Genomic DNA, 26788 nt, shown 5'->3' on the forward strand with positions numbered 1-26788 from the left:
ATGGTGGAGGTGCAGCTGGAGGTGCAGTACAAGTACCCCAGATGCTGCTGATAGCTTTCAGTGCCTGCACAACAGTGCTCGTGGCAGTTCATCTTTTCGCCCTTCTCATCAGCACCTGCATTCTGCCTAACGTGGAAGCAGTGAGCAACATCCACAACCTGAACTCCATCAGTGAGTCCCCGCATGAGCGCATGCATCCCTACATCGAGCTGGCGTGGGGCTTCTCCACTGTCCTGGGGATCCTCCTTTTCCTTGCGGAAGTCGTGCTTCTGTGCTGGATAAAATTTCTGCCTGTGGGCTCTATCCTGAAGAACGAGACCACCAACGCCGAGAAGCCCAGCGGCCATGCGGGTTGGCAGTCAGCACTGGTCTCCACCATCATCATGGTTCCAGTGGGGCTGATTTTTGTCGTCTTCACCATTCACTTCTACCGCTCTTTGGTGCGGCACAAAACGGAGCGCCACAACCGAGAGATCGAAGAGCTTCACAAACTGAAAGTGCAGTTAGACGGGCATGACAGAGGCATGCAGGTAGTGTGACAGAGGCGCAGAGGCTGCTTCCAGCAAATCCACTCAGCTAAGGCTAAGAGGAAAATACCTGTTTTGCTAGTTGGTGAGACACACCAGTGATGGATTGTCTTGAGGCTTAACTATGTTAAATGCTAATTGCCTGCCGTATATAGCTGTGGGTTGTAGTGCTGTTGCAGATGCTGGGGTCTCTGGCCTGTTCCTGGTCCTACACACTTGTGTACTTAAGTCGACACTGCCATGGAGTTCAAGTCAAAACTTTATCTACCTTACCATTGCTTCAGGTAGCCAAAAATCTTTATTTTTCACAAATGCAATATTCTGTTGCCAAAATCAAAACTGCATCAGCAGTCCAAAAAGCCAGTTTGTGTGTAGGACCTGTCTTATGCGTCAGAACTCCCTGGCTGTCAGTGCAGCAGCAATTAACTGGCAGCTTGTTTCTAGAGCTGAGCAGGTTAATGTGGGTATCTGCAGCTGACATGAGGACATCCAGGAAAGCACAATAGAAACTGTGAGTGTTGATCACCTTTGTTCCAAAGCAAGTATTCCATAAATACATCCAGAAAGAAATCAGCCTTAGCTTTTATGTTCTTTTCTTGCTATTCTTTACTATATTTTTACAGCTGGGGAAGTAGAATTTTGAATTTCAGGCAGCTGAGGAGTTGTGTCAGACTTTCTTCAGCAGCACAGAATCAGAGAATGGTTTGGGTTGGAAGGGACCTTAAAGATCATCCAGTCCAACCCCCCTGCCCCGGGCAGGGCCCCCTTCCCCCAGCCCAGGGGGCTCCCAGCCCCGTCCAACCTGGCCTTGAACCCTTCCAGGGAGGGGGCAGCCACAGCTGCTCTGGGCACCCTGGGCCAGCGCCTCACCCCCCGCACGGGGAAGAATTTCTGCCTTAGATCTAACCTAAATCTCCCCTCTGTCAGTTTAAAACCGTTACCCCTTGTCCTATCCCCTCACCCACTGATAAAGAGTCCCTCCTCACCTTTCCTGTACCCCCTTTAAGTACTGGAAGGCCACTATAAGGTCTCCATGGAGATAGAATCATAGATTAGTTTGGGTTGGAAGGGAAAGCATCTGTCACTTTTGATTGAGTGAATGCCAAGATCATGTGTTTTTTCCCAGTAAGAGGCAAGAGTGCCCAGGGAAGGCTTACAGGTGTTTTAGTTTTAACAAGGACATTCTTAAAACAGAACAGTGACAGGGAATTTAATGAGACAAAACTTTGAAGGACTAGAAAAGCAAGTTTCAAGGAGATAAGGAATGATAGCATATAGCATATTGTAGAAATCTGTCGCTATGTCGTCTTCATTTATGTATTGTTGTGATGTCTCTTGCCTGGTTTGACAGAGAGAACAAGCCCCAGCCCTGCATATTTCATCAGCTGGTTAGGGTTTTCTGTCAGCTGTAGCATTTGTGTGTCAAAAAAGAATGCTTCCTTCTCCCTCCACCAAAGCAGGCAACTCCTCTGGTGGAACATGGAGCTGTATTGGCAAGTCTGACGGAGCTGGATTGGGCGGGGGAGCTGTGTGCCATTAAAGAGCTATCACATTTCATTTGACCTGACTTTTTTTTCAGCAGTAGAGAAAATGACACTTGCACGTCTGTATTGCTTATCGAGGGAAGCTTGAAAATTCTATAGCATCCGTGTGGGTGAAAACTTCTGTAAAAATGATTTTATGATTTATGGTAACTTTGTGGAGGGAAAAGAGTGTTTCACAATCATCAGCATTTTTAAAGGAAAGTGAGGCTTTCTGCCACACAGGGCTGAAAGGAGCATAAGCACACTTTCTTGGCCCTGATCCTGTGCTGGTTTCCTACTCTGCACTCAAACGTTGCAGTTTCAGAGTCTCCCAGGCGTTACAGGTTTCTGAAAACATTATGGATGTTTGTAATGTTGTAATTAACCCTGGTCCCTTATTCCAGTGGGATTTGAGAAATCTAATGGCAGAGTATTCTATGTCAGCTTCCCAGAATGGAGAGTACACGCAAATCCCAGTGCAGCAGGGTGAGACTATCTCTGTATTCCTCTCTGGCGAGGGCCTTGGGAACCCAACTCTAATCTCTCTTGTTTACATGTGAGTTTGAGCGTTGCTGAACAAGTTGCTTAGCACTGTGTCTGTGGCTTTCATCTGTTGTTCTTACCACGGTTGGCATGTACCATATTGGCTGATGTGCAGCAAAGAAAATCGTCTTTGTATGCTAAATGACTGGTCTATACTTATGTGCAATGCAAAAAATAAGGAGTGTCTTCTAGGAGGTGGGTGGTCATGAAATTCATACGATCTCCCTAGGAGTCTGCCCTCTCTCCCTCCTCTTTTTACCATAATAAAAGTTTATACAACAAAATCAATAGGTGAGTTTTCTGCCAAGTATTACATGTGTAAGCTCTTCTACCAACAAAATTTCTATTGTGAGGCCAGAGCCAGACCAGATAGGACGAATCTCTCATCTGTACTTTGCACTCTTCTTTAACATCAGTAATAATAAGACTGTGTGTGCTGTGGAGCTCAGGAGGTTGTTGAGGAAAGTATTAAGCTGTTTTTGCAGTTAAAAAAAAGAAAGTTTCACAGTGCACATACAGTGCTGTGAAAGCAATGCAGCTCATTTGGAAACAGCCAAATCGTTCATTTAATTATTTGCAAATATAACCCTTCAGCAAATGGAGAAATGCAGCAGAAACTGTGCTTTGATTTTGTAGAATAACTTGGTGAGGCTTTGGTGGGATTGGATTCAAGATAATTCTCAAGACAGCGCATCTGTGACTGGAGCGGGATCGCCTTACTCCAGAAGGGAGTCTGAGGTATGGTTTGAGGTGGTGTCCCAAGGGCGAATGCACTGAAAACATAATAATAATGTGCTTTTCCCATCTTTGCTTGCAGCTTTGTTTCTCATCTCTCTGGGCACCAAGTTCTCTCTTCCAGGAGAAGCCCATGGGAGTATTTTTGCTCTTTGACTCTGGTCTCTGGGATCTCTAGGTTACCCATCACCTTCGCGCTGTAACTCCTCTCCTTTCTCAACAACAGCATTTGCTTTTCTTGCTCCTGCCTCTCCTCCTCCAACTTGTTTACATTTTCACTGCTGTTGGGTCCAAACTCGTGTTGCGGCAAGTTTGCCCATGGTGTTGACCGTGGTAGTTCATCCATGAAGCAGGAGGGACATTGTACTTGTCCAGGTGGGTGTTCCTGTTCTACAGCACCAGAAAACCCTCTTCGCTTCTGCTGCTGCCTCTGTGGCTGTCAGCAGGATTCCCATCAATCAGGTGTGGAGATACCTGCCTTTCCACACCATCGCTGGTGTCCCGGCGGGGCTGGCAGCGCTCTGTGTCACATCTGGGTTTGCCTGCCAGTGCCTGGCCACGTCTGTCCTGTGCTGTCCCCTCTCTGTCATTCCTGGGCTGTCTGTTGTTCCTGGAGTGTCCCCGGTTTTGTGTAGCTCCATTCCTGTGGTGCCTGCAAAGAGATGTTTCTCCCCAGGGTCCCACCCTCGTGCGCCGGGGATCTCCCCTGACCAGCCGTGGGCCCTGGGGTGCTGTAGTTCAGGGTGGCTGTCGCCCTAATTCTCAGCTCCCTTGGGCTGTGACTCTTTGGGCCAGTTATTGCCTTGTTTGGGCTATTTTTCCCAATTTCTGCCATGGGGCTCACCGCAGGGGACGGCCACTATCTTGCTCCAGAGTCCTGAGTCCTCCTTCAGACTTTTTTGGATAGTTTTTTCCCAGCAGAAAAATGCCTCTGCAGGCTCCAGCGCTGGAGGGACACTGCCCGCTTGCCCTAAAGCAGGGAAGGAGCTGGCAAGGGCAGGGGTACAGCCCTGCTTTATATCATTCCTGAGGCACCTGCCTTGGTTTAGGAGCCAACCCCTTTCTCTCCTTCCCTCGTTAGCAGGAGTCAAGACCAGGCACGAATGGGAGCTGTCGGAGCCGGACAGTGTCAGGTTCTCCCTTTGCTGTGGTTAGTGGCAGCTCTTACTGTAAGCTCCCTATTTTTAACGTCGCCGTGGGGCAGGCCTGGCTCTGGTAGTTGCCGCCCAGTTGTTTTGGTGGATATGTGACTCTGGGGAGGCTTTGTGACCAGGGGAGTAGTTGTTGGATTTGACCGTCTGGGCCTGACCCACGGGAGGGATGAAGCGATACTGCGAGGGCCCAGGGTGGAGCGCGCTCTGCGGTAAGCGCTCAGAGGTGTGGGAGTGTGTTTAGAGAGCTGGTGGGGCGGGTGCAGCTCCAGAGCATCCTCGGATCCCGACACGGGGGTTTAGGGACGGGCAAGCCCGGTTTGCCACGGGGACGGCCACGCTGGGCTCGGGGAGGGAGGCACAGTGGGCTCGGCTGGCTGCTCGCACTCCATGTCCTCCGCTTGCATTTCCATGGGATTTCATAATGTTCTCTCCCTGCCTTAAAACAAACAAACAAAAGGCCTTTGGGTTTCCCTGCTGCTGTAGCTTCCTTATCTTCTAAATATTGTTACATCTATTTTTAAGACAGTTTCCTCAGTAACCTCCCCCCAAGCCGCAACCTCAGATTCAGATCCTGGCACAGCTGGGGCTGCACGGTTATTTTGTGATTAAGTTGTTGCAGGCTGTCTCCTCTGTACCCATTTCAAACAAAGTGGTTTCAGTAATTACTGACTGGCTGAAGTTGGAAAGCATTCCAGCGAATACCTGTGTGTAGGACCGGGAGCTTGCTGCCTTCTCAGGGTTTTAACAACCATGAGTGCTAACTGCTAGGAAAGAAAAAAGGAAAAAAAAAAAAAAAAAAAAAAAAGAGCAACTCTGTATTTCAGCTTTGCCTATTTTTGTTTTTTCTCTGCATGAACAATATTTAATGTAGAACAATGTATGTATCTCAGTTATTGTCCAGCTGTGTGAGAGAAACTGGATAAACTTGCTAAGTTTTCTGCTTCTTGCTGATTTCAGACTGATTTTTTTTTTGGAAAGGCATCTCAAGTCCTCCAGCATCCTCTCTGGGTTAACTTGGGTTTTGCCATTTTTTAAAAAAGCTTGGTCAGATATTATCCTTCTTCTAAAATACACAAGTAGATAACAGTTAGATGTGCTTCCTTTTAATGAGGGCGTATGTTCTACAAGTGCTAATCTCGCTTAAGGACATAAACAGCTGTGACAGGAATTCCTATAACATGAAGACCATTAAAGTTTGTCTTACAATACTAGCATGGTGGCCAAAATTACTCTTAAGAGCTAATTAATTAAGATTAAAACCTCTTTATAATTTTCTCAGATTCCTGTGATACTTGGCAGTCCCGACCAATTGTTAATGTGCTGCAGCACTTCAATTCTGGCTTATTAGGAGAGAAGGTACATAAAGTTTTAGAAACTAATATAGAACTGATGGGTATGTAATTGCATTTTGATCTAAAATGATGCCCAAGAGACTGTTTAACAGGTGAAAAATGTCAAAAGACAGGCACAGCAATGACTGCATAGTGACTAGATTAAGTTTTGGACTTCAAAAACATCTGGACAAAGCCCTCAGGTTTTGGCACAGTATTTAATTGTTTACATTTTTTCAAATTTAAGAAACCAAGTAGGAAGAACTGGAACTTTCTGGCAAGGACAGCAGCTTCCTGTATAGTTCAATCAAGGCAGAAAAATTCAGCTAACAAATGCAGAGCACAAAATGAACTAATATTGTGTATCTTGTTATTGTGGCACTGATTCATCAGAAGCCATCATCTGCTTTCACTGTGGAGAGAATGAAACAGCAGGTACACGTACAGAAAGTATTTTAACAGGCTGAGATCACAATATTAATCTAAAAGGGCCAAACATTAATGGAAATATTTGATTGCTGCAGTTTGCTGAGCAACGAGCAGGTTGCTGGAGAGGCTCAGCGCTGAAAGGGTGACGAGGCCAGGGGCTCAACGCTTGCTTTCTCTGTGAAAGCTGCCCTGGGTTTCTGCCCGTAGTGTGGCTTTGTGCTGAGCTCCGCCGGGCTGCCAGCCGTGTCCTCCTGCTTGGCCGAAGGTCCTCGGCTCCGACGGCAGCTCCGGGAGCTGGCCCGGGGACATCGCGCTCTCCACAGCTGCCGAGCCCCATGAACACCAGCAACACAGTGCTGACCACGGCAGTCCGCCGGAAAAAGGTTAGGAACTGCTATTTTGAGAGTACAAGTACCCGCTTTTGGGAGCGGGCTGAAGAAGCGGTAGGACTGTGAGAGACCTCCTGGGATAAAGCCGGCTGTGGAGCGAGCGTGGCCTGCCGGTTGCACGTTGGCCGGCCGCGTTCGCAGTGCTGGGTTTCCAGCAGAGAGGGCATGCTGTGACTGCCAAAACCGCGGCGGGAGCACGGAGGTGACGCTCACCCGCCGCTCTGGGTGGAGGTTTGGGGTTTTTAGGACTGCCCCTGGGAGCCCTGCTCACAGATCCCTCTTGGAATTAACCGTCGTGGATGATGTCCGCAGCTGTTTAAAATACTGGGCTAAACTAAAATCAGTTCAGTGATTTCTAGTAACTGTTTTCAGGGGTGAAGAGCTCCCTTTCCCCCTCCCAGTGCCTGACGCAGGGGCCACTATCTATGGCACAAGTGCATTACTGTGCAATAAAACCTGTGCATTGTCCAAGGAAGTACTGCTAGGGCAGCATATACCTGTGCAGGGCTGCTGAGATCCCACGTAATAACTGTGTCCCCTCTTTCCTTACCGACCAACACCCGGCAGCAGTGTAAAGTGTTGTTTTATTGCTGTAGGTGGGACTGTGCTGAATGGTTTTGATGACACATCTGTGTTTATTAAAGGATCACAATTCTTACACAGCACAACTTCATTTTCAAGAGCACAGAAGTTTGCTCAGAGCAGACAGATGGCCTCAGCTCAGCTTCTGCTACAAATGACTACTTGAATCTTAGGTACAAGGCATGATTCAAACCTGACTGCTGGAGGTGCCAAGAAAAAAAATGATAGCCGCCAGTGTTGCAGTCTGCTGCCCAGCTTATTCCCAAAATGAGACTCTTGCTACTGAGAGCTGACAGCGGGGTTCAGAGATGACAAATGATCAGAAGATAATACAGTCTGTGCAAGTCTTTGGTCTGAACTCTGTCCAGGCTGCCTCTGCAGAAGAGTCGGCATCGACGCTCTGCAAATACCGCTCTTTGGTCCCAGAAGATATAGGTCACACGCGGTATTTATGATTAATCCTCACTGTTAGAGCATGAATCTTCGGCAAAGGATAATTACTTTAATTAGTTCTCAGTGTGTTGTACTGTCTGTGGAGAGATGCTTGCTTACCCTCCTTCCCTGGAGAGCTGATCCCTAAAGGACCTACCTGAAGCGAGTGAGAAGACAGTTGTGTCCCTACGGCACAGTGCAACGCTAACAGCAGTATGACAGAATCAAGTACGGGCCAGGAAAGGTCAAAACCTGCTGCAGGGCTTGGGCTGAATTTGTGCCAAGGGCAGTTTGATATTCAGCTCAGTTTAATGATTCTAAATTTCTTTCTTGGTTTCATTCAAGCATTTAAAAACTGGCTATTTGCTTTTTGCATTTGTTACAATGACTACAACAGCTCGTTTCTAATTTTTGCCTAAGAGCTCCCATTGCCCAGGAGAGTCTTCAAAGAAACAAACAGCCCACCCCTTCCTTGCACTCTTATTTCTGTTTGTTAAATTTCCATTTGATTGAGCTTATCTCTGTACACACCTGGTTCCTTACGCACACTTCAGAAATAAAGAGTTGTACAAATTCTGTACTTTTATTTTTCAAATTTCCTAACAAATTGCAATTCCATCTTCCCCTTGCTGATCACACCGGTCTTCCTTGAAATGAAAGAGCTATTTCTAGCAGTTCTTTACCCAGTTCCTCATGCCTTCCTCCAGCGCTGAACTCTGCAGACAGCTCCCTGAATGTGACACAGATTCGGCGATGCTCTATATGCTTGCGGTAAATCGCGTGTTTCCACTTGTACCGTGCGTCACCGTACAGCACCACCAGAGACCTTCGGGGTAAGTGAATGGCAATAGTCACCTCTTTACTTGGCACAAGCCTTGGGGATAAAATGCAGTTGATTCCCCCTTTGTCTGAATTTTTGCATGCTGACGTCTGTGTAAGAGATCCAGGGGGACTCAATTCCCCATTTTCTTTACTGTAAGTGGGAAATAATTGGATACTGTCCTCTGAATCACAAGACATGGATAGCACGGTTTTTGAGAGCAAGTTTAGGCTAACCAGACGCTCTCCCCAAAGCCACCAGTCATCAAAATGTGGGTCGATGGCAGAACCTCTCTCTGGCATGTAGTCCAGATTACATTGTTCAACAGGTAAGAAACTGCCAAGTACAGAGCAGGCTTTCATTTGTGCCACAATCTTTTTACTAAAACTTGGCAAACCGGTAAAGCTGCCAGCTTTCAGCCTTTGTTTCTTGAAGTTCACTTTGGGTCCATAGTCCTGTTGGAAAAGAAGAGGGGGCGGGGGGAAGAGCTGGTGTTAATCAGAAATCTAGGACGAGTCTTTTTGGAGAGGCTGTGATCCCTACAGGTCTCATGGTCAAGACTTTTGAGTTCTCATCTCTTCCAGTGGCCTGGTCACCAGGTTACAAAAGGACTAAGTGAAGCTACGTTAATTTGTCTGGAATTAGATTTATCACCTGTAAAGTAAAAACAAAACACCCACTTCTTTCACCTGGAGATTGCGTGAACTTTAATGCCTGAACACGCACCATCAAGTATGATTTGTTACAACTACCATATATTTTTGTAAGAAGTTGACTTTAATTACAAGTAATTATTGCAGTTGATTCCAGGAAAAGCTTCCAGTGGAAAATATTAAATGAAACTTGCAAATATTCTGTGTTTTAACTAAAAACAGCTTTCCTTTTCCAGAGAGATCTAAGAACAAATGTGCTCCTAGTGTCAAACCTGTTTCTTTCGGCCAGACTGTGATGGTTTCCAGTCATCTCGATCCATCAGTTCAACTATCTCAGATTCTTCATCTTTGCTAACGAACTCCTCCATCAGAAACACCCCTGGAAATGGAAATGCCCAGCCAGCAAATTCCGAGTGCTCATTTCCTTTAGCTAGGCCTGTTGCTGGACAGTAAGTGAAATTATCTTCTCCCTGTGGAATTAACGTTGGAGAAGAAAAAAAGCAATGGGGAGAAACTTGTCACAGTAAGGCATTTCCATGATTTACCCTTGCAACCTTGATGTTGCAGCATGATTCTTGTAGACATGAGAAAGTCTACAGCTGAGCTGCTTCTGAGGAACAACTCTTCCCTGATTTTATTTTTTAACAGCTGCAGGAGCGTGCTGCTTGCTCGAAGCCTCTTTTCTTTCCTAGTAATGTCTTTATCCTGCAAAGACAGGGAAGAACAGATGCTTCTCGGTGCCAAATGTACAAAGAGATTAATGGTCAGTATTCTGGCGGTAGAGATACGTTTTGTTATATCAATAAATATTGAATGAGGAAAGTTGATAAAAATCGCCCAGGCCAAAAGGCCAAGCTGCAGCGCACCCGCCTTTTCTTAGCGTGTGGCGCCCAGGTGAGGTCCGTCTTGGCTTTTGGGGTGGCCGCGGGCACCTGGGCCGTTCCTGAGGCTCTTTTCACGAACCCCACGGAGGAAGGGGGGTGGGCAGCCCTGCTTTGTCCCCCCGGGGAGCCGTGGCGGGGTCCCCGCCTTCACCCCCACAGCCCGGGCCCGCCCTGAGGGGAACATGGCAGCCGCCCCCCCCCCCCCCCTTCCCAACTCCCCCCGCCGGCCCCGCCCCGCCGGCCCCGCCCCGCCGCCCCCTCCCCGGTACCTGCGGGGGCGGAGCGGCCTGCGCGGGCCCCTCGCAGAGCAGGCAGGAGCGGATCCCCTTGCAGCCGCAGCCCGGCCCGTCACCGCCGCGCCTCTCTTCCATCCCCGCCGGCTTTGCTGAGGATACGGGCCGCCCTCGCCGCCCCCTCCCCTCCTCTCTCCCCCTCCTCTTCCTCCTCCTCCCCTCCCGCCGCCGCCGCTCCCAGGTGAGGGGAGCGGAGTGGGGGCCGAGGCGGCGACGGGGCAGGCGGGCTGCGCGGCCGGGTGAATGGGGGCGTGGGGGTTGGTGTGTGTGTGTGGGGGGGGTGTAGGACTCGCTTTCCCAGCAGTCCGCGCGGCGCCGAGCAGCGGAGCCGGGTCCGGCCGCGCCGCGGGGGCCGCTGGGAGTTGTAGTCCCGCTCCCCAGCGCGCACACACCCGCGGGGGGCGCCCAGGCCTGGCGCCGGCCTGCGCCGCCTCCGGGCTGGGGGCAGCGTGAGGCGGGCGGTCGCGGCCCGGAGCCGCATCCGGGGCCGCTGGCCCTGCCCGGGGCGGTGCCGCGGCCTGCAGCCCGGCAGCCGGTCCCCCGCGGTCTGAGGGGCCGCCGGGGCCTCCTCGCCGCCCGGGCGGGCTGACAGGCCGGCGGCAGGCAGCCGGCTTCGCCTCGGTTTAGCCGAAGCAGCGGTCCGGGCGGCGCGGGGTGGTTAAAACTAAACTAATTTTCCTCCCCGCTGCGTTAGTCTGGCCTGAACCGACACCCTGCCGAGCCCGGGAGATGATGCTGTGGGGCGGGAGGAGGGTCGGTGGCTGCTTCTGGCCGAGGTCCCTCGTTTGGGTGGGTTTTGGGGTTCGTCGGGGTGACGGAAGGCGCCTTCTGCAGCATCACCCGTGGCGTTGGGGTGATGGGGCCGTGTTCTGTGGTGGGCTCCCCTGGGGTCACAGCTGTGGCTGAGGTGTTGGCGTGCTCAAAAAGAGGGTGATGGGAACATCCGCAGTCGTCGGTGTCAAATTTTTGTTACAGATACTGGAGCTTAGGGAGGTTCGTTAGGCCTGATCCTATGGTTTGGCTTTCAGTCATAGCTCTGTTGCTTGAAGGATCAAATCCTCAACAGCTGCTGTTCAAACTGGTTTTCAGGCTCTGTGTTCTTTATGCAGGTACAAACTATTCCATACATGAAGGATTGTCCTTACTTACAGGTGTTAACAAAGCAATGCCCCATTGCTTATCAAACCCGATGGCCCGGGTGCTGTAGGCATGTTATGGTGCTGAAGTCAACCTTGAGGACACCTTAGTGCCTCGTGTATTCCTCACAGCTTACTGGAGTAGGCAGTGGTGAGACTAACACAAAAAGACAATAGTGATCCTGCCCTTGGAGCTCTTTTCTCTTCTATTTCCCACTCTTGGAATCCATGTCAGAAAGAGCGGTAAGCCACAAACCAGTAATTTCATGAAGCTAATTTGCCCCTATCAGTGTTACTATTCTAAATACCAGTGTATCCGTGTGTGCGCGTGTACTGTCCTATCCACAACGATGCTTGAAAACATCTACTAATTACCAATAACATACAGAATGCTGTTGATTTTTTTTTCTCCATGGTGAGAAAATTATGTTATTGATTGGTGGGGATTCACATTTCTGGTAATTAATTCAGTTTTCCAAAGTTTTAGGGAATTTAGAAGTTGTCAGCCAAGAGTCTATCCATCTGGCTAGGCCAGTGAGCGCACTGTGTCTTTTCCTTGGGAGGAAGACATTCACACCAGGTGTATTTATTCTTACTGTTGCTGTTTATTTGAAATCATGTTGCAGTTCTTAGAGCACAGCCCTGATGCTCAGGAGAGGTACAAACAGGTAACAGCGAGTCTGGCCTAGCCCTGAGTGCCATCACCCCGCGGACAGCTTTCATGTACAGCAAGTCTGTCGCTTTAATAGCCAAGGGAGGTATCACTGTTGTTTTGGGGATGGGTTGGGTCAGCGTGTTGGGAGCGTGTGCCCAGCGTAATAACAATCTCTGGTATTTTCATTTCAACCATGTGAGAAAGGTGACTTCACACACAGCAGCAAAATCAGTAGCTAACCTCATAACTTTTTTTTTTTTTTTCCCCCTTTTGGAGTCAATTGAAAGGACTTCCTCTTATTCTGTTTGTTTTACCAGGAAGGTTACAAGAAGAGATTCTACAGCTGACCGATTAGTGATTCCAGCAGAGGGGTGGATACTAAAAATGTCAAAAATCACTACAGAACTCCTTTTGGAAAGAGCAGTCCCAAGATCTACAAGGCTTCGAAAGATTGAGACACTGAAGTAAGTGCAGATGGGCCCGTGGAAAATTCCAGCTGAATTCAGCCTGGGTCATCCTTTTTTTGTCTTTCTTCCTCTAAGCATTTTTACTGAAAAAAGAGAGACAGTTACAAAGCACAGAACGGGAGATGGCATTCTCGATGAGTGATCAGTGAGCACTAGTGGAACTGCATTCATGAGATAGGTTATCAACAATTACCACCTCTTTTCACCATTTATATTACATACATGCTGTCACCTTTCTTCTGTAAAACTGCTTGAGGCTGGATCCCGATTTCCTAACCCCAAGATATCCCTACATAACCCTGCCTAAGATATCCCTACTTCCTGTCCCCAAAACACTTCTGTCTTTGCTAGCAATTGCTTAATGTGAATAAGAGAATCTCTCCTGACCTGGATTTTAGAGTGTTTTTAAAATATTTTTGGCATTATTTCTTCTCCCTTTTCCCCTCCCTCCATCACTTTTCATCTCCCCTGAATCCAGTTATATTAGTACCTCAGACTAGGAGGATACCTCGGAGAAGGAGAATAAACTCTGACACACTTAGAAACCACTAAAACCAGTTTTGTTGCTCAGATCCTTAACAAAGGTCATCAAAAATACATGTCTTTCCAAATATTTAACACAGTGGAATTCTTCTATTCCAAAACTGGTCAATCCAAGTTACTCAGCTAGCCAATATCTGTCTGGCACCTTTGTTGTTTTTGTTGCTGATGTAAGAGTTTTGGGTTTCACATGTACTCTTTAAAGTTATTTCTTTTAGTTTGTCTTGTGCTAAAATAATTTGAAGAGAAACTCAAACATTTATCTGAATAGTATAGGCTGCAGTAATCTCAATAACAAAATGATACTGAGATATTTTGAAGCAGTGAATTTCTAGAGTGTGGCTTTTTCCATGCAGCTTCGTGCCATGATTTTGAAAGGTTGTATTTCAGAAAGTCCATTTGGGGAACACTGTGTTGAGTTTCTCCCCAAAATGACACAGTAGTCACACTCAGCTTTGCAGCCATCTGAATTCTGTTCAACTTTTCTTATATGCTTGGACTGGCTGGTTAGGCTTCTGAGATAACAAGGGAAGGAGAAATTGTCTTGCTTCCTAATTTTATTTACCTCGTTTATTCACACTTCGTTTATATTTAGAAGGCCTTTTAAAATTAATCATTAGAGATGGAGATTCTGTTTCCTAAAGGAATTCAGGCTTGTGTCTTCAAGAGATGTTGGCTGTCAGGACTAGAAAGCTACCTTTGGAGCTCAAGTAAATGATCTAATCAAATCTAAATGACCCTCTTTATAAAACGCAGTTTTCACTTCCTTACAGAGAAGGAATATTCTTTTCCCCTCATAAATATTGTACCACTTCCTCTTTCAGGACAGAATGCTTCTGTTTTGATGGCAGCCTTGGGATTTTGTTAGGTAGATTTCTGTATTTGCCATTGGAAGTTTTTGCAGCAGCATTCACTGTAAAAGAAATGGAAAAATCACTTTTTTGTGAAATTAGTTCTTTGAAAACAACCAAATGATTTTGGGACCTACTCTGCCCTTGGCCTGAACTTAACTTCCAATGCAGAGAAGAAAAGTTTTGAGCCAAATCAGCAAACTGATCCAATTTGCCACGTTGTTGTGTGAGTGCAGGTGTCAGCACAAAGTGAGGGGGAGGACATGGCTAGCCTTTTGGAATCACCATAGTCTTATATTGCTTACAGCAGTTGTGAGATGATGATTTCAAAAAAATGAGTGAAATAATGAATCTAGAGCATTCTGTGGACAGGTTAGACTGATGGTCTAGGGGATAAGTGGCTTGTATTTCCACAGCTTGTTCTGTTGAATTTACATTGCAAAGGAATAAAATACCAAACTTCTTAGAGGTGTGGTATTTTTTTTCTATGAACAGGAACTTTTCTGGTGATTCACTGCTCACAGCCAGCTCTGTTACCCACAGGAGGTTGATCTGTATTGTATGTTAATTGTACTGCAAATACTTAGGTAGACTTGAGTCTCTGATGGTGTCTCTTAGCTCAGATGCAGCATCTTTTCCATGTATGTGTGCTTGCAGACAAGAGAGCAGGTTTGGTCAGATTTACCCAGTGCATTGTGCTAGACTGAGAGGTGCCACCAGGTGGGACCTTATATCCTGTGAAAGTCAGCACTTGTTTTTCCAGTGAACTGCAGGTAGTTCATGTTCTCTTTTGTTTTCAGCCTGTCCAAGCTGCAGTTGAAGACTGGAGACTTAGACCCGCGTTTGTTTTCCCGTCTGAGGCATCTGCAGAAACTAGATCTCTCTGATAATTTACTGGACAAATTTCCCAGCAGTCTAACCCTGCCTGATCTGCGTGTCCTAAACTGCAACAACAACAAACTGGAAGATGTAACTGCTTTGAAACAGTTCCCTCTGCTCGAGGAGCTGACTTATGAGAACAATGTGTACTTGACAGTGAGTTACCTCCCATCCTTATAGGCGAAGCATTAAATAGAGGGAGAAACAAACAGCAGTTAGGCCCGGTTCTTATATACTGTTCTTAGGCAGCAAGTGTTAGGGCATCTGAGAAAGCAGACAGTCTTTTGTGCCCCTTCACCAGTTTGTGCCACTATTTCCGAATCTGCAGAAGTGGCTTGCCCAAAACCACCCAGATATTAAAATCTGGGTATTTTGAATGTCTGATTCTCCAAGGCAGGGTCCCATCTTAGGCTTGTCAGGCAGTACATCTTATGCTCATGCTTGTGTAAAATACAGTAATGATTCTATAGAAATGTCCTTCTTGTATGTTACTTTTAGTGCCCTATGTACTCTGGAAGAGCAGACTTGGTCTTCTGCTTAAACTCAGTGATTAACTCTAGTTTAAGTTTTCTGACTTCTCCCAAGAGGCTCTGCTGACTGCACAGTTTAACGTTAAAATTACAAAACTGTAATTTGTGCTTTAAACTGGCATCAGCCACCATCGCTGTCCCCCAGATGCTTATTTGCTGGTGCATGCAGGCAGAAGTATGTGTATGCCTGTTTGGTAAACTGGATTGGGGAGCTGCTCTGGCCTAGAAGGCGCCTGACCCAAAGAAGCCCTGCTTCACGTAGGTTTACAGTGGGCAAGGCCGGCCTTCCTCTGTTAGATGCTCTCTTAGTTAAAGGGTGAGAACGGAATGCCCTGCCTTGCACTGGGGCCGGAGCAGATGAGCCCGGTTCCACCGCCGCCACCTTGTGTTGGGTGCCAGTACTGCATGAGTGTGGGGCAGGTCTTTTGTCTGCAGTTGAAGATCACAACTCACAGGAGAAAGTTGACTTACAGCTAAAAGGTGATAATCGAGTTGGAAGTGCTGAGAAGATTTTGTGAAGTGGCTTTTCCTGACTAAATACATTCTTCTCATCCTTGGCTGTATTTTAATAAAGGACTAAAGCTAAAGCAAGTACCACTTGTACAGTTTTTGTAACTGTTGTCTTCTCTTTCTAGCTCAATGATGACTATAAAGTAATGTTTCTTTTGCAAAATCTTCGGCTACTCAATGGCAAGGATATAACCAAACTGGCTAATCACGTGAGGCGTGTCAATAGTCGTAAGCTGACCAGCAAGGTAAGACATGTGATATTTTCTTCTCTAAATATCTGAGAAATAACTAAATACTGTGCTCAGTTTAATGACAGGGTTGCAAGCAAGGATCAAATTGTTAACAGTAATTCTGGTATGAGCTGAGCACAGCCCACGGTATAGTCCACTGAGTAAATGCCTCACTACTGCTTTCTCTGGTCACTGTTTGCATTTGCTCTACCTGTTCTCTGTAGTCAACTTCTGCCTTCACTTTAAATCACAGGAGCAGGGCCAGCAAGGTCTGTGTCTGACCCTCTAGTTTTTCAAGTCATTCCAATCATCGTTCAAAAATGGGAGAAGCCTGGTGCTGACGTAACAGCTGCATTTATATATACCTCCCCATCTAATTTACATTACTGTCCCAGCTGCAGGAATGGGGAGCACAGAACCAAGCTCGGGATAATCTTGCTTTTTCCAGCATACACCAGGAACAAGGATTTGTTCTTTCTTCTTCAGCTGTGCATGTTTGGAACTGTATTTTCACTCATTTACGTACACAGTTTCGCTCCTGCCAGATTGTCCTCACAAAGCACGTGATCTTGAGCAAAACTATTGTTCTGTTATGAAAAAGGTGGGTTTTTTTGTGCAGTACTGCTCTTACTATTTGTATTCTAGATAGCTGATCTTGTTAATTCCTTTTGTGTAGCAGTGGTGGAGAGATCAAATACTGAAGACTGGGATGGCCTATTGTGCTAAGTGTTATCTGTGTAATATCTTGTACCTCAAAGGGTCTTGGTGAGGGCTGCTCAGCCTCTTATCCTCCAGGCAACTGGGCATGGTTGGCTGTTTAATAAGACACCAAATACTCCCCCATTCTGTTCATTTTGTGCTGATATCTGTGCCCCACATCCTTTTCCCTGATGGTACCTGGCTGCCCACTTCTTACTGCTGTGTCTGACATCAGATATCTGTTGAGTCCAAATGCTTATACCTGTGTTACTACCCACCAGAAACTCTCAGATGGGAAACTGTGCTGGTAGGTGAGCATCTGCATGATTGTGCCCATAGTGCAAAAGCTTTTTGGAGTCAAGGTATCTATAAATGGGGATGACATTAGATTTATAGATACCAGGCAACAGTCCTGCTCACGCACGCACTTGAACTGCAAGAAAACTCAAACATCCCTGTTATCCCATGCCTGTTATAATAAATCAGTTACCTGTGAGGTTACTCCATGTTAGTAGGGCCCAGTGTAAGACTCCTTAAGACCATTTGTTAGGGATCCAGAGGCATGAAATAAGGCATTGCTTTGGATCCGTGTTGACAGTATCTGCTTAGCCACACTCACTTAAGCTTGGTCCAGAGGAATTGGGTTTCTTGTTAGCTGAAGACATGGTTTGAATGCTGATAAAATAAATGGAAGCAGTGCCATCATGTAGCTAGCAGAGCGTCAGGGTTGGCAACTTCTTAATTGCTTTCACAAGTACTCTTGTGCTTTTCTGCTCTGGTTTTCTGTAGTATTCTGTTGAGTAAACTCAGTCTTTCTGCCTAGGTTACTGCTCACTGGAAAAAATTCTTTCGTGACCAACTTCCTGAGAAATACACAGCTGAACAAGTGAAGGCCATCAAGAAGAAGTTCCTGAAGTCAGTGCAAACCAATGTAGTGTATGGACCCAGCTCACTCAGTGAGTTCACCCGCTGGCGGGTAGGTTACATTTCACTTACCCTGCTGTTCTTCAAGCAGAGATTCTGCAGCCTGATTCTGAATGGATTTGATTAAAATGCTCTGGATTTGTGTTCAGGGTATCAGGGCCCTTGCAGACAGGTGGTATCATTTTTTCTGGTTTTCTTCACTGTTTTGTTAAGCAGTTACGGGAAGCACTAGGGCTACATGTGCACCAAATTGCAGTGACTGCCATTAAACATTGTTTTTTTAATTCACAGCAATAATGATACTTGTCATAATGAACAAGACTACAGTATCCTTAGTACTTAATTATTTGCAAATAACTCTTAATAGCAAACTTTAGTCTTGATGGAAGCTGTATGAAAGAAGAAAAGGTAATGACAGAACTGTAGTTACTTCCAGTGGGGAAAGATACCATTTAGTTTGTAACATGTTTTAATTGTATGTGCATACATACAATTGAGGCTTCCATCTCTCCTTTGTCTTGTTTCATTGCTGTGCTGTCATTTTTGCAAATGTGTACCCTGGGTGCCCATGACGAAGTAAAGTTCTCGGGTCATGTAATGTCAGCAGAGGAATTGGCCTGCCAGACTGTTAGCTGAGGGCTCCTCCATGACTTGTGAAATTCACGTAAAATAGTAGAAGCGGATAATAAAAACTCAGCAAAGCAGCTCTTGTCATTATACATCAGAGTTTGTTGCTGTTTTGTTTTTGGTTTTGTTTTGTTTAATTTTTTTTTAACAAATCCACATACTTGCTTCTAAGGTGAAAATGATTGCAGAAGAGTTTCTGGCATATTCACTGGGTCTGGAGTTAAACACAGATCCTGAACCAGAGGAGGCGAGGGATGAGAATGAGGAGGAAAGTACAGAAAGCCCCAGGGAAGCTGCAGAGGTTGTGGATCAGGTAGGTGATTTTTTCCAATTACATTAACAACGTCCTTTTTATTTGTTACGAATTCAGTAGCACTTACCAGTTTACATTTATGACCTTCTGGTAACCATAGGGGCAGTCTCAGGCTCCAGCCTGTATTCAGCAGCTGAGGCTTGTTCTCTATGGCCAGACTGAAGCTTTCCCAGCAATGTGAAGGTTGAGTTGCTCTCCAAGAGGAGAGAGCTTCTGTTCTCATAGGAGACCCAAACGATTTCATGAGTGTAGTCCTACTGACTCCACCTCTCCTTTGAGGAAGGGACATTTTTAATGAGAGAACTGGGCTGATGCATGGCCAGACTGTGATGGTGTTTGCCTTCTTTGAATTGGCTGCGGACTGAACCCCCACGGTCCATGGGCCACATCTGCTTTTCCACATCATATGTAAATTGCAAGTAACTGGGACAAGGGAAGTGAGATGAAAATGAGGTTGGCTGTGTGATTTTCGTTAGCTTCTGCCTCTAGGAACTCTGCAGCTGTGAGCTGTCTGATCCTTGGAACCCAGTCTGTAACTCTGGAAGTGTACTTGCATTTGAATAATTAATCTCTCTGACTTAAAAATCATTTGCACATCTTGGGAAAGCTAGAAATCTTCTGCCGAAACTGACAGTATGCCTTACAGGTCACAGTAGTGCCCAGCAAGAGGAAAAGAAGTAATTCAAAAGCAGGCTCTGGAAACAAGAGAGCCAAGTCCCAGGCAAAGACCAAGGAGGCAGCTGCAGTTAATCCCAGAAAGTCCAGTTGTGTGCAAGATGAGCCAGTTCCTGATAAACCAAGAACATCGGACCAGCCAGCCAAAGAGGCAACCCCTGAGCAGGGAGCTGAAGAGACAGATGGGAATGGAGAGCAGTTTCCCAAGGGGCAAAGCAACAGAAGATCCAGCCAGCTGCCAGGGGAACAGAAAAGCCAGGAGCAGGACAACGGAGTTGTTAGCTTGATCCCAGTGAAGAACTCCAAGGGTAAGGTATGTTCATCAGCCCCCTTGGAACTGGCGTCTGGCCTCTTGGTTTAGTGGGAGGAGCCTCATTCAAATTTCATCAGAGCTCTGCACACCTTGGAGCTCATAATTGGCCAGATATATTGTGAGTTACAGTTTTTATTTTTGTTTTGTTGTTGTTTTAAATCTCTGAGGCGTCAGGGAAGGGCCCCCCCTGGAGAAGTGAATCCCCTGCAGGGGATGGATGGACCAGCACTCTGAGGTGGTGCACTGAAAGTCTGTTCTTAGAAATGGACCTGGCGTGACTTGCTCTCAGGTCAAACTGTTGGCTGCATGGGAAAAGGTGTTTCCCCTTCAGCTCAGACCAGTGGGGATCTAAAGGGTTTTTCACATTTCTCTGCAGCTGGAAGTGGGGTTCACTGCTGGGCCTGCTGGTTTAGGAATCTTGAGCATTGGTGGTGACACCTCAGTCTCTCCTGTTCTCTGTAGCACAGAAGGGCTGAAAAATATTTCAGTTTAATTCAGATTGCTGTGTTCAGTAGAGGGTTCTGTCAAGGCAATCACAGACAAAACACTGTCAGGGGAATGAATTTTCTAAATGTGGATGGTTTATTGTAGGAGGATGTCAGTGCAGAGCCATTGCATTTTCTTCAGTGTCACAGTAAAGGCAACAGCCGCGAGGATTTTAAAACGCAGCTCTGGTCCTGTGTCTTCGAGCCATTGCTAGACTGTGGAGCCAGGAAAGGTGAGCCCTTAAAGAGGTTTGCAGGATTCCTAGAACCACCCGGCTCTGGAATCCCAGCGGACTCCATGCGTTAGACCCTGCTTCTTCAAGCTGTAGTCTCCGTTGTCAGGAAGAGACTTGCTTACGTACTTCTTCTTTGACTTTGAAAACAGGAGACTGGGAGAGCACGAGGCAGTGATAAGCTGCAGTCTTCACATGTTATCGGTGAACCTGGGAACGTCTCACCTGTTCTTTTCATCTTTTAGATCCCATTGTGAGCTCCTCCAGAACTGTGGCAACGTGTGGAGGGGAATCTGTCTGTCTGATTGATTGTGAGACGGGGACGGTGCTGAAAAAGTATAAGGTGACTACAGAGGTAGGTTGCAACTGGGAGAGTAAGCATTGAGTGGGAATACCATAATCCATTATAATTACATACAGGTATACCTAATGTATATTACAGAGAGGCCTGAAAGGGTTTCAAGCATTACCATGGACAGGCCCTAAAAGGATGAAGATAGGTAGTAAACATATCTTGCTTACCCTTTTAGCCTGGTTTGGTTTTATTTTTTTATTAGTTTATAAGATTAGTTTGCCTCTTCTCCTCACACAGGCATATGGATGTGTATCCAGGCTGCTAAGCCTGCTTGACAGCACAGAGGAGTAAATGTCCTGTTTTGATAGTTTGTGTTCTTCTCAGGGTTGTTTTGAGATGTGATGCTCCAGCTCAAATAGTCATGTCATTTTACCTGGATAGCTCTTGTGATAGTTGTCTTATCTCTGAGCAAACGGCCGTCCTGCTGACTGTTCTCTTTCACGCTATATTTTTGGTTTCTTTCTAACCTAGGAGTTTTTCAGTGTTGCATGGACAACCCTCACAATGGTAATCAGCGACAGTCGGAAAAAATCTCATAATATCTTGGCAGCTGCTGGGAGGAGAGGGATCGTCAAACTGATTCATGTGGCAGCTGACTTCTGCTATGGAGAGATAAAGGCTCATAAAAAGCCCATTGCTACTGTCTGCTTCAGCCCAACTCGAGAAACTCACCTCTTCAGTAAGTCTCTGGTTCAGAATCATTGTAACTTTAGTACCTAATGTAGAAAAGGCTGGGCTTCCTTAAAAAGGGGAACTGTCACCAGTGCAAGCAGGTGCAGGTAGGGACTGCACAGACATACGGAAAGCATGGGCAGACAGACACTGGGGTGGGAATACTATTAGTGTCATAGGGCAGCAATCTGCAGAAGGTACAGACTGTTTCAGCTAGAACCTGACCCTTTAGCTGGGTGCAGCAGCTCCTGTTTCGATAGCTCTCGGGGTGGCTGTCACACACACAGTAGCCACAAAGGAGCCCGGTAGTGGATCCGTTCCGCAGGGATGAGTGAGAAGAATGGTTGGTAGCCAGAGCAGCCTGCTGGGGGCCGGGCAGCGAGCGGTCAGCTGGCAGGGCTCTCATCGAGCATGGCAACAGGGGCAAGGCAGCGTATAATGGGCTGCTGGATTTCATTTTTTTCCAACGAGCAAAACTATGTGCTTAATTGCTTTTGAATAAATGAAGATCTTTTGGGGGTTCTGTGCCTCGTCAGAAATTTTTATTCAGGTCCTGCTGCAGAAGAGCTGTGCCACAGAAGGGCCCACAGAGGCTGAGGGACAGAAAATGAGCCATCATATTACAAATTGCAGCTGCATTGTCAGGCCTGAACAGTTAGCTGTTACAGAGCCATTCAGACCACACCTGCACCCCACAGCACATTGTTTCTCTTGCCTACAATTATCCACATCCTGGAGTGGTTAGACTGCTACATGAACCATTAAAAGTTGTTTTTTGTTTTGTTTTTTTTTTTTTAAACATGGGTGGCTGTAGTGGGTACTTTTCAAGCAGAAGCTCAAGAGTGCAAAAGGTAGAAGCCCTGAGGGATAAGGAGGTTGGTAGCACCTCCATATAATAGCATGGACAGCAAGGCTAGTTACATAGCATAGAAGAATTTATAGTAATAAAGTGAGAGTCTTTGCATACCTGTTTGGAGACTGGACTCAAACCCGTTTACTCCCAGTTTGAGGGATGCCATCTGATTAGGATCATTTCTGCTGTCAGTATATCAGCTTGGTGACAAAGACATTAAGACACTTTATGCCAGTGACCAACTTTCCCAGTGGGAGCTGCTGTGGATGTGAACGCAGTAAGCTGTGGATATGTGGAATAAAATGACATCTGCCTGAGAGTAGAGGTTGGAGCTCATAGTTTAGATCCCAGTAGAACCCATAACCAGAAACAGGAGTTCAAAGGGGCCCTAATTAATGACCTTGTGAAGCCACAACTCAGTAGTGAACAACAGGAACCAAACTTTCTTTTATCTGCTCCTCTTGGAGCATGGGATAAGAATGCAAATTACTGCATGTTTGACAATGTCTGTGAAGTGGTGTTGAGCCAGGAGCCTCCGTGACTGCTGCTGTGCTTTAATGAGCTCTCTGCTGCCACAGGCTCAGAGCGTTACAGCCTGTGACACAGGTAGAATTGCCAGCTAGCACGAGAAGAGCCAGATGAGCAGTGGTGTCACTACCTGCTTCTCTTCTCTGTCCCATAGCTGCATCCTATGACAAGCGAATTGCACTCTGGGATATTGGGATTCCAGACTGTGACTACAATTTCAAAGCAAGGTAAAGATTCAAATACCAGATGTGGCCAGTCCAGGAGCCTATAACTATCGTGTCACAGCAACACTTAACTGCTTGTTCTGTTTTTCTTCTTTTAGCCAGCTGCTGGTGCTGGAAGCGCTCTCTATTCCCTTACGGATTGCCCTGGTCCCCACCTGCCCAGATCAGTACCTGCTCGCTGGCTGTGAAGGCGGCTGCTTTGCGTGGAATATAAAACTGGATAAGGAACAAAAAAGCAGGCAAGAACCAAAAGCTGGGGCCATGCATTTGTTTTCTATAACAAGAAGAGGTAGTCCTAGCAAAGGCTTTATTGCCAACCAAGGAGGTCTGAGCAAGAAAAGCAGCATGTCCTACCAAACTTAAAACATAGTCCCCCTCCCGTAGCAGCAAGAAAAAATTTGAGAGTAGTGCCAAAGGAGTGATCAAAGCTAGCAGCCCTGAGCTTGTATTGATGCTCCACTCTACAAGCACTGCAGGCTGCTTTGAAGCTGACATGTGTAATACAATACCCTAAAACTTAAGGGCGTATCATCTTGAAATAGTGTAATGGAGTATAAATTCTTGGATCGAGTTTGAGTTTCACAGAAAGGCCTACCCTGCTTCTAGTATGTGAGGTTACCCGGGAAACTGGCACGCTATGGGAGCACAGAAAAAAATTAGAAGAAAGAAGCAAGTGAAGTCATGCCCTGCTGACATATACTAATCCTACTGGATATCCTACTTATCCTACCAGGGTGCTGCTACAAAAACAGATGAAGTAAAACAGCAGTCACTTAAACAAATGGGCTTCTGCTGTATTAATAAGCTCAGGTGGCCGAAAGCCTAAGTTCCAGTGGGAATTCACCCAAGTTTGGCAAGAGATGCCCTAACACATGCATTTCCTTCTGAGTTCTGTACCCGCCTGCCCTTCCACTGCTGCCTGTTCAGGACTTGACTCATTTTACCCTTCCCCTTCCTCTAGGCCTTTTGAAGTCCTATTCCAGTTTCCTGATGAAGATGGAGGCATGTCAACATCTCACAGAGTTGATGGTGTGGCTTTTCTGAATGATGATATTGTTGGTGAGTATAAGCACAATAGCTCAATCCAGGAAAACAGCATGTGGCAGCCTGAAGCCAGCACAATGAGCAGAGGGACTGAATAGGGTGCGACTCCCTCTTTAGATTTTTTTGGGGGCTAAACAGAATGGAGTGGTCTCCCAGAGTCATTATCTTTCCCTAAACTGTGGGCAAACTCATGTCTGAGCAGGGCTGGAATTTGAGTGGACCCATCAAGAGCACACCTGGCTGAGCGGTGCTGAAGGGCGAGGGAGGAGAGTTTCTGTCTGCTCACAGGCTGGTGAAAGCAGAACTTTTTTGCAGGGGGATTGGGGATTCCCACAGGTGGGAGAGTGCTTAAAGCATGGGCTGGGTTGTTCTGAATAGCTTATGCTTGTTCTGCAGTTCAGGAACATACACAAGGGACTGAAAATCCCTCTGCAGCTTCCAGTTATCCTGAAATACAGTAAAGGAGACAGAGAGTTGCTGCTGGTATCAGGTCCCACATCTTAAAAGCCACCTGAGTGGACCACCTGCACCAGTGGCCAGGCACTTGTCAGCAACTAACAGCCTCTCCCATCTTTCTTCCCCAGTTTCCAAGAGCTCCAAGCTGGGCTGCATATACTTATGGAGCTGGAGTCGGTCTTTTGACACAAAGGGGAAGGGATGCCAGCGAACGGTCGCCGCGTTTATTTTAGCTGAGCTGGAGTGGTCCACGACAGACCTGTCCTACTTGACGCTCAGCACCTGCCCAGGTAGGCAGCACCAGGGCCTGCAGCAGACACGGCTGCACGGGGCGAGATTTACTGTGAACAGTTGTGGGTGCCTGCCCTCCCACCCCTCGGGGGAGCCTGGATTTCAGTCCCCTTCAGAGAACACATGTCTGGCCTCCCCCTCTGCAAGCAGCAGTCCAGCACCAGCTGTGTGTAAATAATTACAGCTATACTGTCTCCCATACAATGGGGGAACAGCTCAGGCTTACAGTTACGTTGACTTGTACAGGTCTTCAAAGCACACAGAGCTGGTGGCTTGGCCCTGCAGCTTTTCTGGAACCCTTTTAATGCTCAGTGCACCTGAAGCAAGGAGCAGGAATTCCACACAGGTGGCAGCTGGTTTTAAGACTGACGGGAAATGAACCTGATGTGTCTGCCACTTCCCAAATCCAAAAAGTCAGAAGAAATACCAAAACATTTATCACTAGCTTTTCTGTACCAGAATGAGACAGCTGATTTATCTTTAAATAAATTTACTTTTTTCAGAGCAAGGTAGATGAATATATTTGTGCTGGAAAGGGAATTTTGCTGAAATATGATGTCCTCCCCTGGGATCCTGCAGCATTGTCTTGAGCTCTGGTCTAGAGAGGAAGAGACTCAGATCCACACTTTTTTGTTTTCCACCTCCTTTTGCTCTTACAGCAAAAGACTATGTGTTCTGTGGCGATGAGAAGGGAAGCGTGTGGATGTACAACCTCTCCAAATACATCACAGCATGGAGCTCTGCAAAGGGAAAACGCTCAGACAAGAGGATCCCTCCCTCACAGGTGGGTCTGTCTCCTTCACCCTCTGGGGTGGAGATGGGCCGCCCTCCTGCCCCGGTGCAAGCTGTCCCGAGGCTCCTGCACAGATTTACACCAGAACATGCCTTGTGTTTTCTACACCTAACACTCCCAGGCAGTTAAAAGCAATCCTCTCGCCAGAGCATGACCAAGGCTCACACAAACACAACTCTGACAGGAATTAGGAGCTGTAAAGCAAGTCTGTTTGCTCCTGCATTCTGCAGCCTGGCAGAACTGCACGCAGGAAAGGGCTCACTGCCCCCCTTTTCCTGCTGCGTATTTCTCTGGCCTCTGGAGCCCGTCCTCTTTTGGGCAATTGCTGTTCCCTTGCATGATGAAGGCACACACACTCAAAGGCTCTCACTCCAGAGTGTGTTCTTGAGCTATCATTGTATGTAGGTATGACGTGATCCAGTGCCCCCTAAACTTTTTAAAAGCGTATTGCCCAAGTCAGCAGTCAGCCCCAGCTGCCTTCACACCTTCCTTTCTGATCACGTCCCCCTGTGTTGAACCCTGCTCCTTTGGGAGGGGGGCCACAGAGCTGCACCAGCTCCCTCGGAGAGCAGGACAGTTCTGTTCAGCTTCCCCAGGTTGGTAGGGAAGTGGATTCCACAGAAATCCAGTCATCAAACCAGGCCTTGCAGTAATTAATAACCTTCCACTTTCAGAGACAATACCACCCTTCCTTTCCTACCCAAACTCTGTTTCCTCCTAGATTCTCCAGTGGCCAGAGCTTCGCACCAACAGTGAGCAGCTGACTGAAGTCCTAATAAACAATGTGGTGTCAGACCCTACTTTTACTTACCTTGTTGTTCTAACTAGTGTGAACATAACAGCAATTTGGAAGAAGTCATAGTCCCTCATAACAGATTTTCATTCCCGTGCTTTGAGATAGTGCAGTATTAGTGACCATTACCCATGTAATCATGAAGTTTTCTAGATCAGCTATTACATGCAAGAAAAAAAAAAAAAAAGGAAAAGGTAAGAGTTTGTAAAACTCATCGAGTCAGTGTAAACATCCAGTTTCTTTTACTGTAAGTTTCCACAATTTGTGCATTTGTTTTAAAGAAATGACACTTAATAAAACAAAATACCAGCTCAGTTGGCAGTGCCTAGACTTTTTTTAAAAGGAGAAGCAGAGAGTTCATCTACTGCTATGACACAGCAGCTTCTCATTCTGGAATCACACCCACAATAAACTTGC

At 46.7% G+C, this 26788-nt stretch overlaps 3 protein-coding genes across 8 annotated transcripts; 2 read left to right on the forward strand and 1 right to left on the reverse strand.

The window, feature by feature from the left end:
* On the forward strand, positions 1–1100 carry LOC122153334 (protein orai-2-like). The gene is given in 2 exon segments (XM_042791400.1): positions 1–40; positions 43–1100. Coding segments are annotated over 2 exon segments (537 nt in total). The 3' UTR covers positions 540–1100.
* Positions 1101–8209: 7109 nt separating this feature from the next.
* Positions 8210–10476, reverse strand: LOC104366469 (alpha-ketoglutarate-dependent dioxygenase alkB homolog 4). Its single transcript, XM_042791398.1, has 3 exons — positions 10272–10476; positions 9391–9588; positions 8210–8920 (listed from the first exon to the last, which is right to left on the reverse strand). The coding sequence occupies exons 1-3, from the start codon at positions 10371–10373 to the stop codon at positions 8279–8281; spliced, it is 942 nt and encodes a 313-aa protein (XP_042647332.1). The 5' UTR covers positions 10374–10476; the 3' UTR covers positions 8210–8278.
* LOC104368180 (leucine-rich repeat and WD repeat-containing protein 1) lies at positions 10394–26685 on the forward strand. 6 transcript variants are annotated; one of them, XM_042791394.1, is made up of 18 exons: positions 10442–10476; positions 11447–11674; positions 12404–12550; positions 14745–14979; positions 15989–16108; positions 16542–16694; positions 17616–17768; positions 18516–18656; positions 19303–19644; positions 20236–20362; positions 20608–20717; positions 21189–21396; positions 22925–22997; positions 23093–23233; positions 23956–24053; positions 24623–24784; positions 25445–25569; positions 26300–26685. In XM_042791394.1, exons 3-18 carry the CDS (start codon positions 12471–12473, stop codon positions 26438–26440), a joined length of 2409 nt encoding a protein of 802 aa, XP_042647328.1. In that variant the 5' UTR covers positions 10442–10476; positions 11447–11674; positions 12404–12470; the 3' UTR covers positions 26441–26685. The 6 variants fall into 6 exon arrangements, with proteins under 6 accessions (XP_042647330.1, XP_042647328.1, XP_042647329.1 ...); XM_042791395.1 differs by lacking the exon at positions 10442–10476 and adding an exon at positions 10501–10534; XM_033004060.2 differs by lacking the exon at positions 10442–10476 and adding an exon at positions 10580–11084.
* Positions 26686–26788: the final 103 nt, after the last annotated feature.

This window comes from Tyto alba, unplaced genomic scaffold (assembly GCF_018691265.1).
Source record: "Tyto alba isolate M040663 unplaced genomic scaffold, T.alba_DEE_v4.0 Super-Scaffold_19, whole genome shotgun sequence".
In the NCBI taxonomy this organism is placed as follows: domain Eukaryota; kingdom Metazoa; phylum Chordata; class Aves; order Strigiformes; family Tytonidae; genus Tyto; species Tyto alba.

Bases quoted from the DNA above. Each gene is read 5' to 3' on its own strand.
- LOC104366469 (XM_042791398.1), bottom strand. From the start codon at position 10,373: ATGGAAGAGAGGCGCGGCGGTGACGGGCCGGGCTGCGGCTGCAAGGGG. The intron at 9,589-10,271 runs GTACCGGGGAGG...TTAATTCCACAG, and splicing joins AGGCCGCTCCGCCCCCGCAG to GGAGAAGATAATTTCACTTA. The intron at 8,921-9,390 runs GTTTGACACTAG...CTTTTCCAACAG, and splicing joins AGTCTGGCCGAAAGAAACAG to GACTATGGACCCAAAGTGAA.
- LOC104368180 (XM_042791396.1), top strand. From the start codon at position 12,471: ATGTCAAAAATCACTACAGAACTCCTTTTGGAAAGAGCAGTCCCAAGA. The intron at 20,363-20,607 runs GTGAGCCCTTAA...TTCATCTTTTAG, and splicing joins AGACTGTGGAGCCAGGAAAG to ATCCCATTGTGAGCTCCTCC. The intron at 22,998-23,092 runs GTAAAGATTCAA...TTCTTCTTTTAG, and splicing joins GACTACAATTTCAAAGCAAG to CCAGCTGCTGGTGCTGGAAG.